The 16,949-nt window shown below is 44.7% G+C and overlaps 2 protein-coding genes across 3 annotated transcripts in view; both read left to right on the top strand.

Annotated features, from left to right (window-relative positions):
- LOC310701187 (uncharacterized protein) overlaps positions 1 to 16,949 on the top strand; it is a 267,686-nt gene that overhangs the window by 154,303 nt on the left and 96,434 nt on the right. The window lies entirely within an intron of this gene.
- LOC310701880 (uncharacterized protein) lies at positions 9,450 to 13,183 on the top strand. 2 transcript variants are annotated; one of them, XM_083493366.1, is made up of 2 exons: positions 9,450 to 9,658; positions 11,374 to 13,183. In XM_083493366.1, the coding sequence occupies exon 2, from the start codon at positions 11,562 to 11,564 to the stop codon at positions 12,393 to 12,395; it is 834 nt and encodes a 277-aa protein (XP_083349492.1). In that variant the 5' UTR covers positions 9,450 to 9,658; positions 11,374 to 11,561; the 3' UTR covers positions 12,396 to 13,183. The 2 variants fall into 2 exon arrangements, with proteins under 2 accessions (XP_083349492.1, XP_083349491.1); XM_083493365.1 differs by having other exon boundaries at positions 9,451 to 9,658; positions 11,402 to 13,183.

Raw genomic sequence — 16,949 nt, 5'->3', positions numbered from 1 at the left:
TTCATCCAGAGTCGGTACTTGTTCTTGCTTCCACCTTTGAGCTATCAGCGTTCTCGCTGCGGTTATTGCGTACTGGAAGAGTTTAAAGTCCTTCCTATTTATTTCCTTTCTGGTTATCCCCAGTAAAAAGGTCTCTGGTTTCTTTAGAAAGCTATATTTCAGCATTTTCCTTAACTCATTATATATTGTTTCCCAGAACCCCTTCACTTTCTTACATTCCCACCACATGTGCATAAATGTGCCCTCTTTCTCTCTACATCTCCAGCATTTGTTACAAACTTTATACATTTTTGCCAGCTTAACCGGTGTCATATACCATCTATATACCATTTTCATGGCGTTTTCTTTTAACGTTATACATGCTGTAAACTTCAGATTTTCATTCCATATTTTTTGCCACTCTTCCAGCTCTATACTGTACCCTAGATCTCTGGCCCAATGAATCATTACCTCTTTAACCTCCTCGTCCATCGTGTGCCATTCCAATAGAATTTTATACATTTTGGATATTATTTTACGGTCATTATTAACAACTTCTGTTTGAAACCTCGAATCCTTTTCATTATACCCTTTTTCTTTCACATCCTTTTTAAACATATCACTTATCTGCAAATAGTGCAGCCAGTCAAATACGTGTTCTTTCACTTGCTCATATGGTTTTACTCTCCATTTATCCCCTTCTTTCATCACCAAATCTCTATACGTAATCCAATTACTTCTCATATTGATTTTCTTAACTCCCATAACCTCTAATGGGGATAACCAATGTGGTACCCCCCTTTCTAATATACCGTATTTTTCGCTCTATAACACGCAGTTTTTTCCTCCTAGAAAGTAAGGGGAAATGTCTGTGCGTGTTATGGAGCGAATGCCTACGGATGGAAGGGGAATCCGCTGCAGTTGTGAGCAGTCCGTGGCTCTCTTTGAAACTGCAAAGCGGGTGTAAGCGGCTCCTGTCAGCGAGCCGAGCCGGGGAGGAGGGAAAAAAGCAGAGCGGCGCTGGCTGCTTTAAAACAACCCGTGCTCTCTGTCCCTTTCTCCTCACTGAGCTGCTACGTACAGTGGTACCCCGCAAGACGGAAAACCCGCAAGACGAAAGGGTTTTCTGTTTTGGAGGCGCTTCGCAAGACGAATTTCCCTATGGGATTGCATCGCAAGACGAAAGCCCATAGGGAAATGCTGGCGGTCGGGAGCAAAGACTTTCGCCCACAGCCGGCCTTCAGAAGAGGACCTCTTCTGAAGGCCGGCGGGGGGCAAAAGTCTTTGCTCCCCCCGCCTGCCTTCCCCCCCCCCGCCTGCCCCAGGCGATCTTAAACTGCTGGGGGTCGGGAGCGAAGCGCTGCCGACCCCCAGCATTTTAAAATCTCCAAGGGACAGCAGAGAAGTCTCTGTCCCGGGGAGATTTTAAAATGCTGGGGGTCGGGAGCGAAGCGCTGCCGACCCCCAGCATTTTAAAATCTCCCCCTGTCCCGGGAAGGTTTTAAAATGCTGGGGGTCGGGAGCGAAGCGCTGCCGACCCCCAGCATTTTAAAATCTCCCCGTGTCCCGGGGAGGTTTTAAAATGCTGGGGGTCGGGAGCGAAGCGCTGCTGACCCCCAGCATTTTAAAATCTCCCCGTGTCACGGGAAGGTTTTAAAATGCTGTTCCGAAGGGGGGGCGGGGACACCTGCCCCAGCCGCCCCACTTCGGAAAGCTGTTCCGAAGTGGGGCGGGGGGCGGGAACACCTTCTGAAGGCTGGCGGGGGGCAAAAGTCTTTGTCCCCCCTGCCTGCCTTCCCAGGGGCTTTTAAATCGCCCCGGACAGCGGAGAAGTCCTCCGCTGTCCGGGGCGATTTTAAAATGCCGCCCGCCAGCATTTTAAGATCGCCCCGGACAGCGGAGAAGTCCTCTGCTGTCCCAGGGTTTTTTAAAATGCTGGGGGTGGGAAGAAAAGCCCTTGTCCCCCCCCCCAGCCTTCAGAAGAGGTCCGGGGACAGGCGGTTTCCCTAGGAACGCATTAATTGATTTTCAATGCATTCCTATGGGAAACCGTGCATCGCAAGACGAAAAAACCGCAAGACGAAGAGACTTGCGGAACGAATTAATTTCGTCTTGCGAGGCACCACTGTAGCAGCAAAACGTTTCAGCCAGCCTAGCCGAGGAGGGAAAAAAGCAGAGCGGCGCTGGCTGCTTTAAAACAACTCGTGCTCTCTGTCCCTCTCTCCTCACTGAGCTGCTAAGTAGCAGCAAAACGTTTCAGCCAGCCTAGCCGAGGAGGGAAAAAAGCAGAGCGGCACTGGCTGCTTTAAAACAACCCCGTGCTCTCTGTCCCTGCCTGCAGTTTTTTGCTGTCCGATTTTGGATCAGCCACTGTACGGGCTGTGTGTGTGTGTGTGTGTGTGTGTGCTTGAGCTATCTTTCTCCTCCTCCTGCTTCCTGTTCTCTCTCACAGCGCCCCAGCGCTCTCCTGCGACTTTAGGATTGATACTGTGTGTGTGTGTGTGTGTGTGTATGTGTGTGTATGTGTGATCATTCTCCTTCTCTTGCTTCCCACTCCCAGCCCCTACGCTCTCCTGCGACTATAGGATTGATACTGTGTGTGTGAGAGAGAGAGGGGGGATCGTTCTCCTTCTCTTGCTTCCCACTCCCAGCGCCCCTGCCTCTCCTGTGACTTTAGGATTGATACTCCGTGTGTCTGTGTGTGAGAGAGGGATTGTTCTCCTCCTCCTGCTTCCTGTTCACTCCCCCAGCGCCCCTGCGACTTTAGGGCGACTTTTGCATGGATCCACATGGATCCTCAGGATTTTTGCATTGGGCTACCCCAAACTCACCGTCAGATCACATGTCTGTGGCCACAGCATGAACCACAAAAATCATACATCCACTGTTTTGTTTAGAATATTTTTTTCTTGTTTTCCTCCTTTAAAAACTACATGCGTGTTATGGTCTGGTGCGTGTTATAGAGCGAAAAATACGGTATTTTTATATCTGTCCCATACTTCGATTAACGATTTCCGGAATATATGGTTTTCAAACGATTTATAGCCCTTTTTTTCTCTTTCCATAGATAAACGTGCCACCCGAATCTATTATTGAATCCTTCTAAGTCCAACAATTTCGTATTTTTAAGTTTTATCCATTCTCTTATCCAGCAAAGACATGATGCCTCATAATATAACTTCAGGTCTGGCAGGGCAAATCCTCCTCTTTCTTTTGCGTCCGTTAACAATTTATATTTAATTCTCGGCTTTTTGCCCTGCCAGATGTATCTTGAAATCGTTCTTTGCCATTCCTTAAAGATTTTTACTCCTCTTAATATTGGTATCATCTGAAATAAAAATAATATCTTGGGTAGCACGTTCATCTTAATCATTGCTATTCTGCCCCAAAATGATAGTTTTAACCTTCCCCATCCTTCCAGATCCTTCTTAATTCCATTCCACGCTGGGACGTAATTGTTCTGAAACAAGTCAATGTTTTTCGGTGTTATCCATATTCCCAAATATTTAACCTTTTTGACAATTTCAATTCCCATTTGCTGCTGTAACCCCTCCAACATTGATTGCTCCATATTTTTGGTTAGAATTTTAGTTTTTTTCCTGTTTAGTATAAAACCTGCCACTTCACCAAATTTTTCAATTTCCTCTAACACTTCCATTGCATTGTTCATCGGGTCTTCCACTGTTATAACCAAATCATCGGCGAAGGCTTTGATTTTGTATTCATTTTGGCCTACTGTCACCCCCTTTATCCTTTCATTTTTCCTAATTGAGTGCAAAAGGGTCTCTAGGACCATTATAAACAGTAGAGGCGAGAGCGGGCAGCCCTGTCTGGTTCCTTTTTCATATCTTAACTTCTGTTATCACGTTATTTACTATCAACTTTGCTCTTTGTTTGGTATATATAGCCCTTATTCCATTAAAGAAGTTATTCCCCATCTCCGTATATTCCATATTTTTCAGCATAAAATCCCATGATATGTTATCGAATGCCTTTTCGGCATCTACAAACATTAACATTGCTCGTCTCTCATTCCTGGCTGTCAGATATTCCAATATGTTTATTATGTTCCTCACATTATCTCTCATCTGTCTGCCAGGAAGGAAACCCGCTTGGTCTTCATGAATAATTTCCTGTAGTACCTTTTTTAATCTCTTTGCCATTATTCCTGCAAAAATTTTATAGTGCGTATTTAATAAAGAGATCGGTCTGTAATTCTTTACTTGTGTTGGGTCCGCATCTTCTTTTGGAATAAAGGTTATAAATGCATCCTTCCACGTCTCTGGGATCTCTCTCTCTTTTAAGATATTATTCATTACTTCTTTTAGTGGTATCATCAGGGCTAGCCTCAGCTCTTTGTAATACCTTGCTGTAAAACCATCTGGTCCTGGGGCTTTCCCATTTTTCAACTCTGTTATGACCACCTTGATCTCCTCGCTATCTATCGGGGTATTCAGCCACTCCCTTACTTCTGTCGGGATCTTTTGCACCTCTTTCTCTTATAAATATCTCTCTATTTTCCTCATATTATTCTTCTCTTTATTCCTGTACAGTTGACTGTAGAAATCCAAAAATCCTTTTCTAATACCTTTAGGGCTGATTATCTCTTCCTCTTTCACTATAATTTTGTTTATAGTACTTTGTTCTTTTCTTTTCTTGATCTGCCAGGCAAGCTATTTTCCTGATTTATTCGCAAATTCAAAATTCTTTTGTCTTAATTTTTTGATGTTCCATTCCACCTCTTTGTTGATTATCATTGCAAATTGAGTTTGCAAGGTCTTAATACTTTGTCTAATTTGCGTGTTATTAGGTTTTTGGATTAACTTTTGTTCCTTTTCCATAATATGTTTTAGAATCTCTTTCTTTTCTTTCTCTCTATTCTTCTTTTTGATTGAGTTTTGTTGTATACATAGCCCTCTCATCACCGCCTTGCTTGCATCCCACACTATGCTCATTTTCATTCCCTTATTACAGTTATCGACAAAGTATTCATTCAATTTCTTCTGTGCCTCTTGTACAAATTTTTGATCATCAAATAGATAGTCATTCATTCTCCATCTGAATGTTCTTTCTTCATAACCTTTAATTTCTAATTTGATTGGGCTATGGTCTGAGATTGCTCTTGGTTCAATTTCCACTTGAAGAACTCTTGGGGTTAGCTCACCTGAGATCCAGATTTGGTCAATTCTCGACATCAACTGATTTGGTTCTGAGTAAAATGTGAATTGTTTTCCCAGTGGATATCTTAACCTCCAAATATCTATTAAATTGCAGTTTCTAACCAATTCAAAAAATGATTTGGGTAGTTTGCCTTCTTTTGTTCCACTATCTCTCAATCTGTCCATTTCTGTTGAAACTACCCCATTCATATCTCCCATCAGAATTATCTTTTGATCCATATATTCCAGCAATAATTCTTCCAGATTTTTATAAAAATCAGTTTTATTTCCATTAGGTGCATAAATCCCGACAATTATTATTTTTTCGCCTTGCCAATTGATTTGAACCCCGATAATTCTCCCTTCCTCATCCTTAAAAATTTGTTGGGCATCTATTTTACTTTTTATATACAAAATCACTCCTCTTTTCTTTCCCTTATCTGAGGCTATGAATTCGTTTCCAAGTCTTTTGTTTATCAGAATTTTCCTATGCCTTTTTGCCACGTGTGTTTCTTGCAAGCAAATTATATCTAAATTTTTTTTCTTTAGAAATTGTTCCACCTTATTCCGTTTTTTTATGGTTCAATCCGTTAATATTCCAATTCCATAATTTTAATGCCATCTTGTTTCCAAATTATAAAAATAACTCTTCCTCTGATTATCTTTGTTATAATCTTTCCTCTTCTTCCTCTCCCTCCTCCTCCTCTTCTTCTTCTTCTTCCTCTTCCTCCAGTTTTCCTCCAATTTTCCTCCTCTCCCCCACTTCCTTCACTCCTTTTACCTCCACTCCTCCTACTGCTCCTTTGACTTCTTCTTCTTCCTCTGTCAACAACTCTTTGTATTTTCTCTGAAATTTACCTATTTCTTCTGGGCTGGTCAATCTGTGCCTTTTGTTTTTATAAGTGAACAGATTCCCAGTATTAACCACTATCTTTCTTCTCATGTCTTTGGGATTTAAGGGATCGGGAAGATTGCTACTGAAATTCAGGGGTTCCTGTAGTCCAGGCACGTCCAACTCCCAACAGACTGCGATCTCCTCCCAGTATAAAAAACTGGCAGTGATCTACCCATTGTCAGTGAAGGAATGAGGAGTGGGGTGCGTGGGTGGAAGGAGGTGGCTAACTGGATGCAGGAGGGGGGAGTTTCAGTGGGGGGGGATTAAAGGGAGGCAAAGCTTCTCTCTCTGAAGAGCCAGTCATCTCTCCACCCTCCCAAGCCAGCCCCCCTCCCCCTTAAGCAGCTCTCTCCCCCCCCCCCCAGCCAGCCCTTTCTCTCTCCTCCCCATCAAAGGGAGCTGCACAACTGACGCCTATCCCAGTAATCCCATGATCAACCAGGATCACTCACATGATCTATTGTTCGATCGCGCTCGACCGGATGAACATGTCTGTTGTAGTCCATTATTATGATTAATTGAATTTGTCACTTTATCTTACCCAGAGAGACTTGCAACCAAACATTTAAGGGATTAGGACAAAAAAGTCATTAGGAATTCTGAACCTGAGAAATACAGGGCATGTTCATGGAGGGAGAGCAGCTCCCTTTCCTGTGAGGAACCTCTTCATTTAAATTGCCAGTTTTAGAGAAGCACTGTATCTTAGATCATGCTGCATTATTAACAGTAATTGATTATTATTAAAAGTTGATGCAATGCTATTATCTGACATTATTTCATTTCCTAAACAATTGGCACATAGAAGAAGGAAGAGTGTATGAGATGTTAAATAAGAGAAGGTACCAAAGGCACTTGATGTGTGTTATATTCTTTTGTTTCTTCTTTGGAGAGCCAGTGTGGTTAAGAGCGGTAGATTCGTAATCTGGTGAACTGGGTTCGATTCCCCGCTCCTCCACATGCAGCTGCTGGGTGACCTTGAGCTAGTCACACTTCTCTGAAGTCTCTCAGCCCCACACACCTCACAGAGTGTTTGTTGTGGGGGAGGAAGGGAAAGGAGAATGTTAGCCGCTTTGAGACTCCTTCGGGTAGTGATAAAGCAGGATATCAAATCCAAACTCTTCTTCTCTTCTACAGGATTTCCTTTCCCCCTACGCCAATGCAAGCAATAGAGAAGAAAGACAGAGCAATCTCTACTTTCATTAGGAATCAAGAAAAATCATTTAAATTTGTGGAACATACAATGTGATTCAGTGAACACACTTAGTTCACATCAAGGAACTGAAATAGTGGAGACACCATTTAAAGGCATGGATTGTGGAAAGGACATCAGTAGGAGTGGAACTCCTACACAACATCAAGGAACTCACACAGGGGAGAAACCATTTAAATGCATTGAGTGTGGAAAGAGCTTCACAGCAAGTGGAACGCTTAGAAGACACCAGAGAACTCACACAGGGGAGAAACCATTTAAATGTATGGAGTGTGGAAAATGCTTTGGTCGTACAGATTCGCTGAAAATGCATCAATGTACTCATACAGGAGAGAAATCATATAAATGTTTTGAGTGTAGAATATGCTTCAAAAAAAGTGGATGCCTCTGTATACATGAGCAAACTCACAGGGGTGAGAAACCATTTAAATGTATGGAGTGCGGAAAGAGCTTCCTTTTGAGTAATCACCTTAATGCACATCATCGCACTCACACTGGTGAGAAACCATTTAAATGTATGGAGTGTGGAAAGAGCTTCCTTTTGAGTAAGCACCTTAATGCACATCATCGCACTCACATTGGTGAGAAACCATTTAAATGTATGGAGTGTGGAAAGAGCTTCCTTATGAGTAAGGACCTTAATGCACATCATCGCACTCACACTGGTGAGAAACCATACAGATGTATGGAGTGTGGAAAGGGCTTCAGTGTGAGAGGAGGACTCAAAAGACATCAGAGAACTCACACAGGGGCAAGACCTTTTAAATGCATGGAGTGTGGAAAGAGCTTCAGTCATAGCGGACAGCTTAAAAACCATCAGCGAATTCACACAGGGCAGAAACCATTTAAATGCATAGAGTGTGGAAAGAGCTTCAGAGAGACTGGAAACCTTAGAAGACATAAACTAACTCACACAGGGGAAAAACCATTTAAATGCACAGAGTGTGGAAAGACGTTCCGTGAAAGGGCAAAACTTTCCATACATCTACGAACTCACACAGGGGAAAAACCATTTAAATGTGAGGAGTGTGGAACATGCTTCCGTCATACACATTCGCTAAGAATGCATCAATATACTCATACAGGAGTTAAACCATATAAATGTTTTGAGTGTGGAAAATGCTTCATTCAGAGTGGAAGCCTTAATGTACATCTACAAATTCACACAGGGGAGAAACCTTTTAAATGCATGGATTGTGGGAAAAGCTTCACTAGTAGTATAACACGTAGAAGACATCAGCAAACTCACATGGAAAAAACCATTTAAATGTATGTTTGGTTGCAGAATAAAGACAGGCATATCTGCAGGATGTGGACCATTTAGACTGCATTTGTCCCAGTTGGGTTTCAGGCCCTGCCATCGGACTGAGACCGCCCTGGTGGCGCTGGTTGATTATCTCTGGCGGGCAAGGGACAGAGGTAAAAACCTTGTTCCTGCTTGTGCTGGAAGTGGCTTTTAATGCCATTGACCACAGTATCTGGTTAGCTATTTGTGAGAAAAATATCTGCATTACCCAATTGGTTGCAAATAAATCTTTACTTGTCAGGCTGGCAACAGTCAAACCACGAGTATTATTTACAAACTCCTCCAGTCATTGTGTGCATGAACTCTCCTGGGGAAAAACATTTAAATCATAGAATCTCCAAATTATTGAGTTGTAAGGGCCCCCACAGGTTAGCTAGTCCAACCCCCTGCCATACAGGAATCTCAGCTAAAGCATCCATGCTGTTCTTGCTGCTAGGAAATTCTTTCTGATGTTTAGTCAGAACCTCCTTTCTTGTAAATTCAACCCATGGGTGCACGTCCTACTATCCGGAACATAGTTTTTCCCTCGAGTTCACTTCTTCCTTGAGATGAACAAATTTAATTTCATTCCGTGTATGCGATATTCTGGTGTTTCAATGTAAAGTTGTACATTAATTTAGAAAAGTAATTGTTGCTTTGTATCTCGCCTTTCCTCCAAGGAAGTAGAGGTGACCTGGACGCTTCTCCAGCTCCCCTTTGATCCGCACATCAACCCCCCTGTGAGATAGGCTAGGCTGAGACACAGCGGGTGGCCCAAGGTTGCCCAGGGATTGGATTTGAACCCAGGTCCCACACAGGAGCCACTGCAGCACCTTGACTTGGGATTAATATGCTTTGTTGGGCCTCAAAAGTCCAACCTCCCCCCCCCCCGAAAGCACAGAACAGCAGCCCCAATGCACAGGAAGCGGCATTCTAGGGAGTCAGGTAATTGGTCGATCTAGGCCAGGAATGTCTCCACTGACTGGCAGCAGCAACCTCTTCCAGATGCCGGGGTGTGTGTGAACCTGGGACCTGTAATCTCGTTTATTTAGTGAGAAGGTCGCAGGTTCGATCCCCGGCAGCGGCAGCCAGAAAAGACCCCCCCCCCGAAAAAACGGCGGTGGAAGAAGGTGAGCCTTCTACATTTCACTTATTCCTGTTTTGCTGGAGGGGTTGGGAGAGAGCAGTTACTTGCGACCACCCTAAAGGGAAGTCGAACCGGGACCCCAAACCCGCCGTCGAACCGGGACCCCAAACCCGGCGTCCCTCTGCGGGTTCCGGACCCCTCGCGATGCATCGGCCGGTGTCCCCCCAGCAGGAATCTCCCGGGGCGCTCCAGGCTCCGCGCGCGCTGCGAGGCGCATCCGTGGTGCGCCTTGGGGGGGGTCCCTTTGGGCTGCAGAGACGGAGAGAGGGAGTCCACGTAAGGGTTAAAGGACGCGAGGGACGCCTGGATAGAGACCCCCCCCTTGCTACTCCCCCCCCTCCTTGCGAGGCTCCTGCGAATGGAGAGGTGGGCACGCTCGGGAGAGACTTTGTGCGCAAGGCGAGGAGTGAGATGTGCCAAGGGAGGTTTCTGGGCGCAGGAGAGCTTCAGGGAGGGCAGAGGACATAGGCGCCGACTCCATGGGGCTTGAGGGGGCCCGAGCCCTCTCAAAAATTCGTTTGGGGGGGCTCCGCCCCCCAATAATCTCCGGCGCCCCTCCCCCAGCCCAAAATGCACAGGGTCAGGCTGCATGCTTCCTGCCCTCCCTCCCGAGCAAAAGCTCCACCCAATTTCCTTCGGAGCTGATTAATAGGCGCAGCACGCTCTCCCCTATTCGCTCACAAGGAGGCGGCGCCACTTTATTTGCATATTCATGAGCTTATTTATTATTCATGAGCTTTCCCGGGGGCCCCCCAATATTTTTTATAAGTCAGCGTCCCTGGCAGAGGATGCTGGGGAGGGGCTGGGGGGCATGGAAGCATCCCCGGGGCGAGAACAAGAGAAGTCCAGTGAGCATTGGCCGGGGGTGGGCAGGAGACAGAGAATGGGAAATGTGGCCTTTCGGAGGGACGTATCCAACTTGTGCGCTTTCGGGGAGCCGAGGTCCCTTCCCCCCTCCCCATAAAATATTTGAGGGGGCTGCTCCCTCCCCCGCCCGAGTTGATTGGCATTGCCATTCAAATGGTGTGTGCACGCTGTGTGGTGATCAATTATGTAGCCCCCTGTTGTAAACAAAATCTGCCCTTCTTCCCTTATGGGGTACCCAAGAGCCCATATAGAGTCCTTACGTGGGGTCCCCGTTGGTAGGAGAAAATAACAGAGGCCAACCGGAGAATATTGAAAAGCAAAGCAGCAAGTAAGCCTGATATATATATTCCCATATATCAGGAAAATTCCTCACATGTCCTTGGTTTTGGGGTGTAAAAATGGCGTCGTGAGGGAATTTGGCTAAATCGGCAACATCTCAGGGGAAACCCTAGGCAGAATTAATTTTTATTATTTTTTTTTAGTGGAAAATCTAGTTTTTGGCAAATATATGCTACCTCAGGGCCTTATAATGAGACCAGAGTGGGTAAGAAGAGGCCTGCATACCTGAGGCAATGTATTGCTTACTCTTTCTGTAACACTTAAATCAAGTTCCTGGAAGTAAAGCTTTTAAACTCAGCTCAGTCAGTAAAGCATGAGACTCTTAATCTCAGGGAAGGGACTAGGAGACCCATGTGGGGCAAAAGATTCCTGTATTACAGGGGGCTGGATTTCATTTTTTTAAACAGGAACACAGGCGAAGGGAGCATGTGTGAAATGTTAAACAAATGTTAACACAAGAGAAGGTGCCATTGCTTTGTTCCCTTTTAACAGGATTTCCTTTCCCCCAACTCCCAACCAGGTGATGGAGAAGGCAGTCAGAATTCGGAGGAGCCATCAGAGGTTTCATTAGGAATAAAAAAGATAGAATTTAAATATGTGACATGTACAATGTGATTCAGTCAGGGAGCAAAATGAGTTCACATCAATGAACTGCAACAGTGGAGACACCACTTAAAGGCATGGATTGCGGAAAGGACTTCCGTGGGAGTGGAATTCCTTCAAAACATCAAGGAACTCACACAGGGGAGAAACCATATAAATGTATAGAGTGTGGAAAGAGCTTCCTTTTGAGTAAACACCTTAATGCACATCATCGAACTCACACTGGTGAGAAACCATTTAAATGTATGGAGTGTGGAAAGAGCTTCCTTATGAGTAAGAACCTTAATGCACATCATCACACTCACACTGGTGAGAAACCATACAGATGTATGGAGTGCGGAAATAGCTTCAGTGTGAGAGGAGGACTCAAAAGACATCAGAGAACTCACACAGGGGCAAGACCTTTTAAATGCATGGAGTGTGGAAAGAGCTTCAGTCATAGCGGACAGCTTAAAAACCATCAGCGAATTCACACAGGGCAGAAACCATTTAAATGCATAGAGTGTGGAAAGAGCTTCAGAGAGAGTGGAAACCTTAGAAGACATAAACTAACTCACACAGGGGAAAAACCATTTAAATGCACAGAGTGTGGAAAGACGTTCCGTGAAAGGGCAAAACTTTCCATACATCTGCGAACTCACACAGGGGAAAAACCATTTAAATGTGTGGAGTGTGGAACATGCTTCCGTCATACACATTCGCTAAGAATGCATCAATATACTCATACAGGAGTTAAACCATATAAATGTTTTGAGTGTGGAAAATGCTTCATTCAGAGTGGAAGCCTTAATGTACATCTACAAATTCACACAGGGGAGAAACCTTTTAAATGCATGGATTGTGGGAAAAGCTTCACTAGTAGTATAACACGTAGAAGACATCAGCAAACTCACATGGAAAAAACCATTTAAATGTATGTTTGGTTGCAGAATAAAGACAGGCATATCTGCAGGATGTGGACCATTTAGACTGCATTTGTCCCAGTTGGGTTTCAGGCCCTGCCATCGGACTGAGACCGCCCTGGTGGCGCTGGTTGATTATCTCTGGCGGGCAAGGGACAGAGGTAAAAACCTTGTTCCTGCTTGTGCTGGAAGTGGCTTTTAATGCCATTGACCACAGTATCTGGTTAGCTATTTGTGAGAAAAATATCTGCATTACCCAACTGGTTGCAAATAAATCTTTACTTGTCAGGCTGGCAACAGTCAAACCACGAGTATTATTTACAAACTCCTCCAGTCATTGTGTGCATGAACTCTCCAGGAGAAAAACATTTAAATCATAGAATCTCCAAATTATTGAGTTGTAAGGGCCCCCACAGGTTAGCTAGTCCAACTCCCTGCGATACAGGAATCTCAGCTAAAGCATCCATGCTGTTTTTGCTGCTAGGAAATTCTTTCTGATGTTTAGTCAGAACCTCCTTTCTTGTAAATTCAACCCATGGGTGCACGTCCTACTATCCGGAACATAGTTTTTCCCTCGAGTTCACTTCTTCCTTGAGATGAACAAATTTAATTTCATTCCGTGTATGCGATATTCTGGTGTTTCAATGTAAAGTTGTACATTAATTTAGAAAAGTAATTGTTGCTTTGTATCTCGCCTTTCCTCCAAGGAAGTAGAGGTGACCTGGACGCTTCTCCAGCTCCCTTTTGATCCGCACATCAACCCCCCTGTGAGATAGGCTAGGCTGAGACACAGCGGGTGGCCCAAGGTTGCCCAGGGATTGGATTTGAACCCAGGTCCCACACAGGAGCCACTGCAGCACCTTGACTTGGGATTAATATGCTTTGTTGGGCCTCAAAAGTCCAACCTCCCCCCCCCCGAAAGCACAGAACAGCAGCCCCAATGCACAGGAAGCGGCGTTCTAGGGAGTCAGGTTATTGGTCGATCTAGGCCAGGAATGTCTCCACTGACTGGCAGCAGCAACCTCTTCCAGATGCCGGGGTGTGTGTGAACCTGGGACCTTTTTCTTGGATACAAGGCAGATAGAATAACAGAGTTATATTTAGTTAACTTGTTTATTTCATAAACTCAAACACTGTTTGATTGCCAAAACCCCCAAAGCAGTTAAAAATCAGATGAAACTAAAAGATCGAGGAAAATTCACAGCCATGTAGTCCAGTCCTTTTCTGCGAACAGCAGTGCCAATGCCTATGATTTCAGAATCATAGCTGAACAATCCTGTTGTCAATTTTCAAGAATTGAAAATTTACAACAGGAGAAGAAGAATGGATTCTTTGCACCCTAATGGTTGCCAAGAGGCTGATACTGCTGAACTAACTGGAAGAATAAAAACATGACAACACGATAGAAGATGCAACACATGAACGGATTGCCTATAGATGCAGGCTGTGTTTGGACATATATATTGATAATGGGAATGAATTCATACAAAATGTAGTGAGTTATTAGTTACCATGCATGTATGGTTGTACATACGTGGTAACTAATAACTCACTACATTTCTGTAATCTTGAAACCCTTATATAGTGTTATTATAAGTAAATTGCCATTCTTGGCCCCGTGGAGGGCAAAATGTTCAGCTAAGACATTATCTTTGGTGGCAGCAGGAATAAAGGGGGTGTTTAGTGGGATGCGGGTGGTGCTGTGGGTTAAACCACAGAGCCTAGGGCTTGCCAATCAGAAGGACAGTGGTTCATAGAATCACAGAATCATAGAGAATCTGCCATAGTCAAAATAAAAAAATTCCTTCCAGTAGCACCTTAAAGACCAACTAAGTTAGTTCTTGGTATGAGCTTTCGTGTGCATGCACACTTCTTCAGATACACACCTTCCAGTAGCACCTTAAAGACCAACTAAGATAGTTCTTGGTATGAGCTTTCGTGTGCATGCACACTTCTTCAGATATCTGAAGAAGTGTGCATGCACACGAAAGCTCATACCAAGAACTAACTTAGTTGGTCTTTAAGGTGCTACTGGAAGGAATTTTTTTATTTTGTCAGGAAGTTCTTCCTAATGTTTAGGTGGAATCTTCTTTCTTGTAGTTTGGATCCATTGCTCCGTGTCCGCTTCTCTGGGGCAGCAGAAAACAACCTTTCTCCCTCCTCTATGTGACATCCTTTTATATATTTGAACATGGCTATCATATCACCCCTTAACCTCCTCTTTTCCAGGCTAAACATGCCCAGCTCCCTTAGCCGTTCCTCATAATCCCCGAGACTGGGTGAGCTCCCATTGCTTGTTCCCTGCTCCTGCCACCTTAACAGTTCGAAAGCACGTCAAAGTGCAAGGAGATAAATAGGTACCGCTCCGGCGGGCAGGTAAACGGTGTTTCCGTGCACTGCTCTGGTTCGCCAGAAGCGGCTTAGTCATGCTGGCCACATGACCCGGAAGCTGTACGCCGGCTCTTGGCCAGTAAAGCGAGATGAGCGCCGCAACCCCAGAGTCGGCCATGACTGGACCTAATGGTCAGGGGTCCCTTTACCTTTGTTACCGGAAAAATCCGAGGGCTCCCTTGGACAAAACAAAGACACCAACCAGGATAACTTGGAGCAAAACAGCAGCCTGTAGGCTTGGCCTTTATTGAACTGTTGCAACAGGGTGTTCCCCTCACTTGCAGGAGAGAGGAAGGACCCAGAAAGATGGTGTGCCAGACCTTATAAAAACTTTTGAAATTCCCATCCTCTAGCTCAAGCCCACCCCCAGAAACATCATGAATACATTACAGAAGGGGTTGACATCATGCATACATTACAGAAAGTAGGGGTTGAGGGAGGAGTTGTGGTGGTAACCTGAGTGTCCTGTCACCTGGCTGGTTCTTCCTTTCCCCCTGCCCATGAGTCACTTCCAGGTGACAGAGGGGAGTTTGCAGTTGCCTGCCCCCAGAGGGAAGATCTGATCATTGTCCTTTGTTTCAGTCCATGCTGAATCCACTCCCATATGCAAGTTCTTTGTGATCTTGATTGTCTTCTGTCTGGGATCATCAGGGTTGACATAGCAACTGGGCAGGGCTCCTGTGGATGTGCTGGGGTGGTGAAGGGATTATGGCTGACCAGAACCAAGCCACCCCCCTTTGATAGTCCTTGTCATATGGAGTAAAATAAAAACGGAAGTGCAAATCCGAAGTATGGTTGATTTTTCTATGAATTTATAACAGAAATGTGGCGTATGTAGTGTGTGAGTGTGTGTGAAGTTTGTACAAACAGAATGATTGGGGTGGGGGGGGGTTCCTGCTACACCTTTACCTTTAGTTTGTTAACAGAAAAATCCGAGGGCTCCCTTGGACAAAAAAACAAAGACACCAACCAGGATTACTTGGAGCAAAACAGCAACCTGTAGGCTTGGCTTTTATTGATCTGTTACAACAGGGTGCTCCCCTCACTTGCAGGAGAATGGAGGGACCCAGAAAAATGGTGTGCAAGGCCTTATAAAGGCTTTTGAAATTGCCACCCTGTAGATCAAGACTACCCCCAGAAACATCATACATACATCACAGAAGGGGTGTAACCTAAGACCACCCCTCAGATACATCACACCTACATCACAGAAAAGGCAGTCTAAAACAGAAATTTTTATATTGTTTTTTTCCTGTTGTTGTTTATCTCCTGTCTGGCAGGTTACTTGATTGGATTTCCTGGGTAGCCTGGCCAGTCTTTTGTAATGATAAATACTCACACCCTATTCAAAACACAGACATACCCTTAAGACAGGATTTGTGAAGGAAAAGACAATGGGGAGGCTTTTCCATTTTGACCTTGCAGAGAAAAGATTTGGTCAGTTTAGGAATCAAAATGGTTCCAGGTTGGTCTTCCTGTGCTGATCTATGTATGTGCTTGGCTGGTACACTTATGAACATTACCATATATTTAAGACCATAAAATTCCTATCACAAGTGGGAGAACCAGGAAAGACCTAACTCCTCTCTGCATGTTTTGCACGACATGGGAAGGCGGCACAGGGGAGTGTGGGAGCATCTCAAATTAAGCAGGTGTGTGACACCCATGGGAGAAACCATACAGGGGTGTACAATGTGGGGAAAGGTTCGGTCCGGCTCCTGAAATCAGAGCGCTAAAGCAGCTTTTCCCAATAGGTAGTTTGCCCACTCCAGGGAACCTTCCCCCCCCAGGGGGTCCGCAGCACCATTCACACAACAGAAACTATGGAAGAGACAGGCAAAATATCAAAAGTGGGGGTCCATGACTTCGCTTTTGAAAAACAGGTTGGCCAATTGGGAAAACCTGTTTCTATGGAGCTCAGTGGGAATGACTTCTGAGTAAAAATCCTTAGGATTGCACAAGAGTTTAACTCAGAGGTCAGTCCCAATGGGGTTTACTCCCAGGTAGTTAAAAGAAAGGCTGAGCTGGATGAATCCCAAGGCTGGGCTGGATGAATCCCAAGCCGGAATTAAGATTGCCGGAAGAAATATCAACAACCTCAGATATGCAGATGACACAACCTTGATGGCAGAAAGTGAAGAGGAATTAAAGAACCTTTTAATGAGGGTGAAA

Source organism: Podarcis liolepis, assembly GCF_965112155.1.
Source record: "Podarcis liolepis genome assembly, chromosome: 2".
In the NCBI taxonomy this organism is placed as follows: Eukaryota; Metazoa; Chordata; class Lepidosauria; order Squamata; family Lacertidae; genus Podarcis; species Podarcis liolepis.
Note: the sequence above shows the minus strand (reverse complement) of the source record. Positions and strands in the feature narration are given on the sequence as shown.

Coding starts and splice junctions, on each gene's coding strand:
- LOC310701880 (XM_083493366.1), top strand. CDS start 11,562: ATGGATTGCGGAAAGGACTTCCGTGGGAGTGGAATTCCTTCAAAACAT.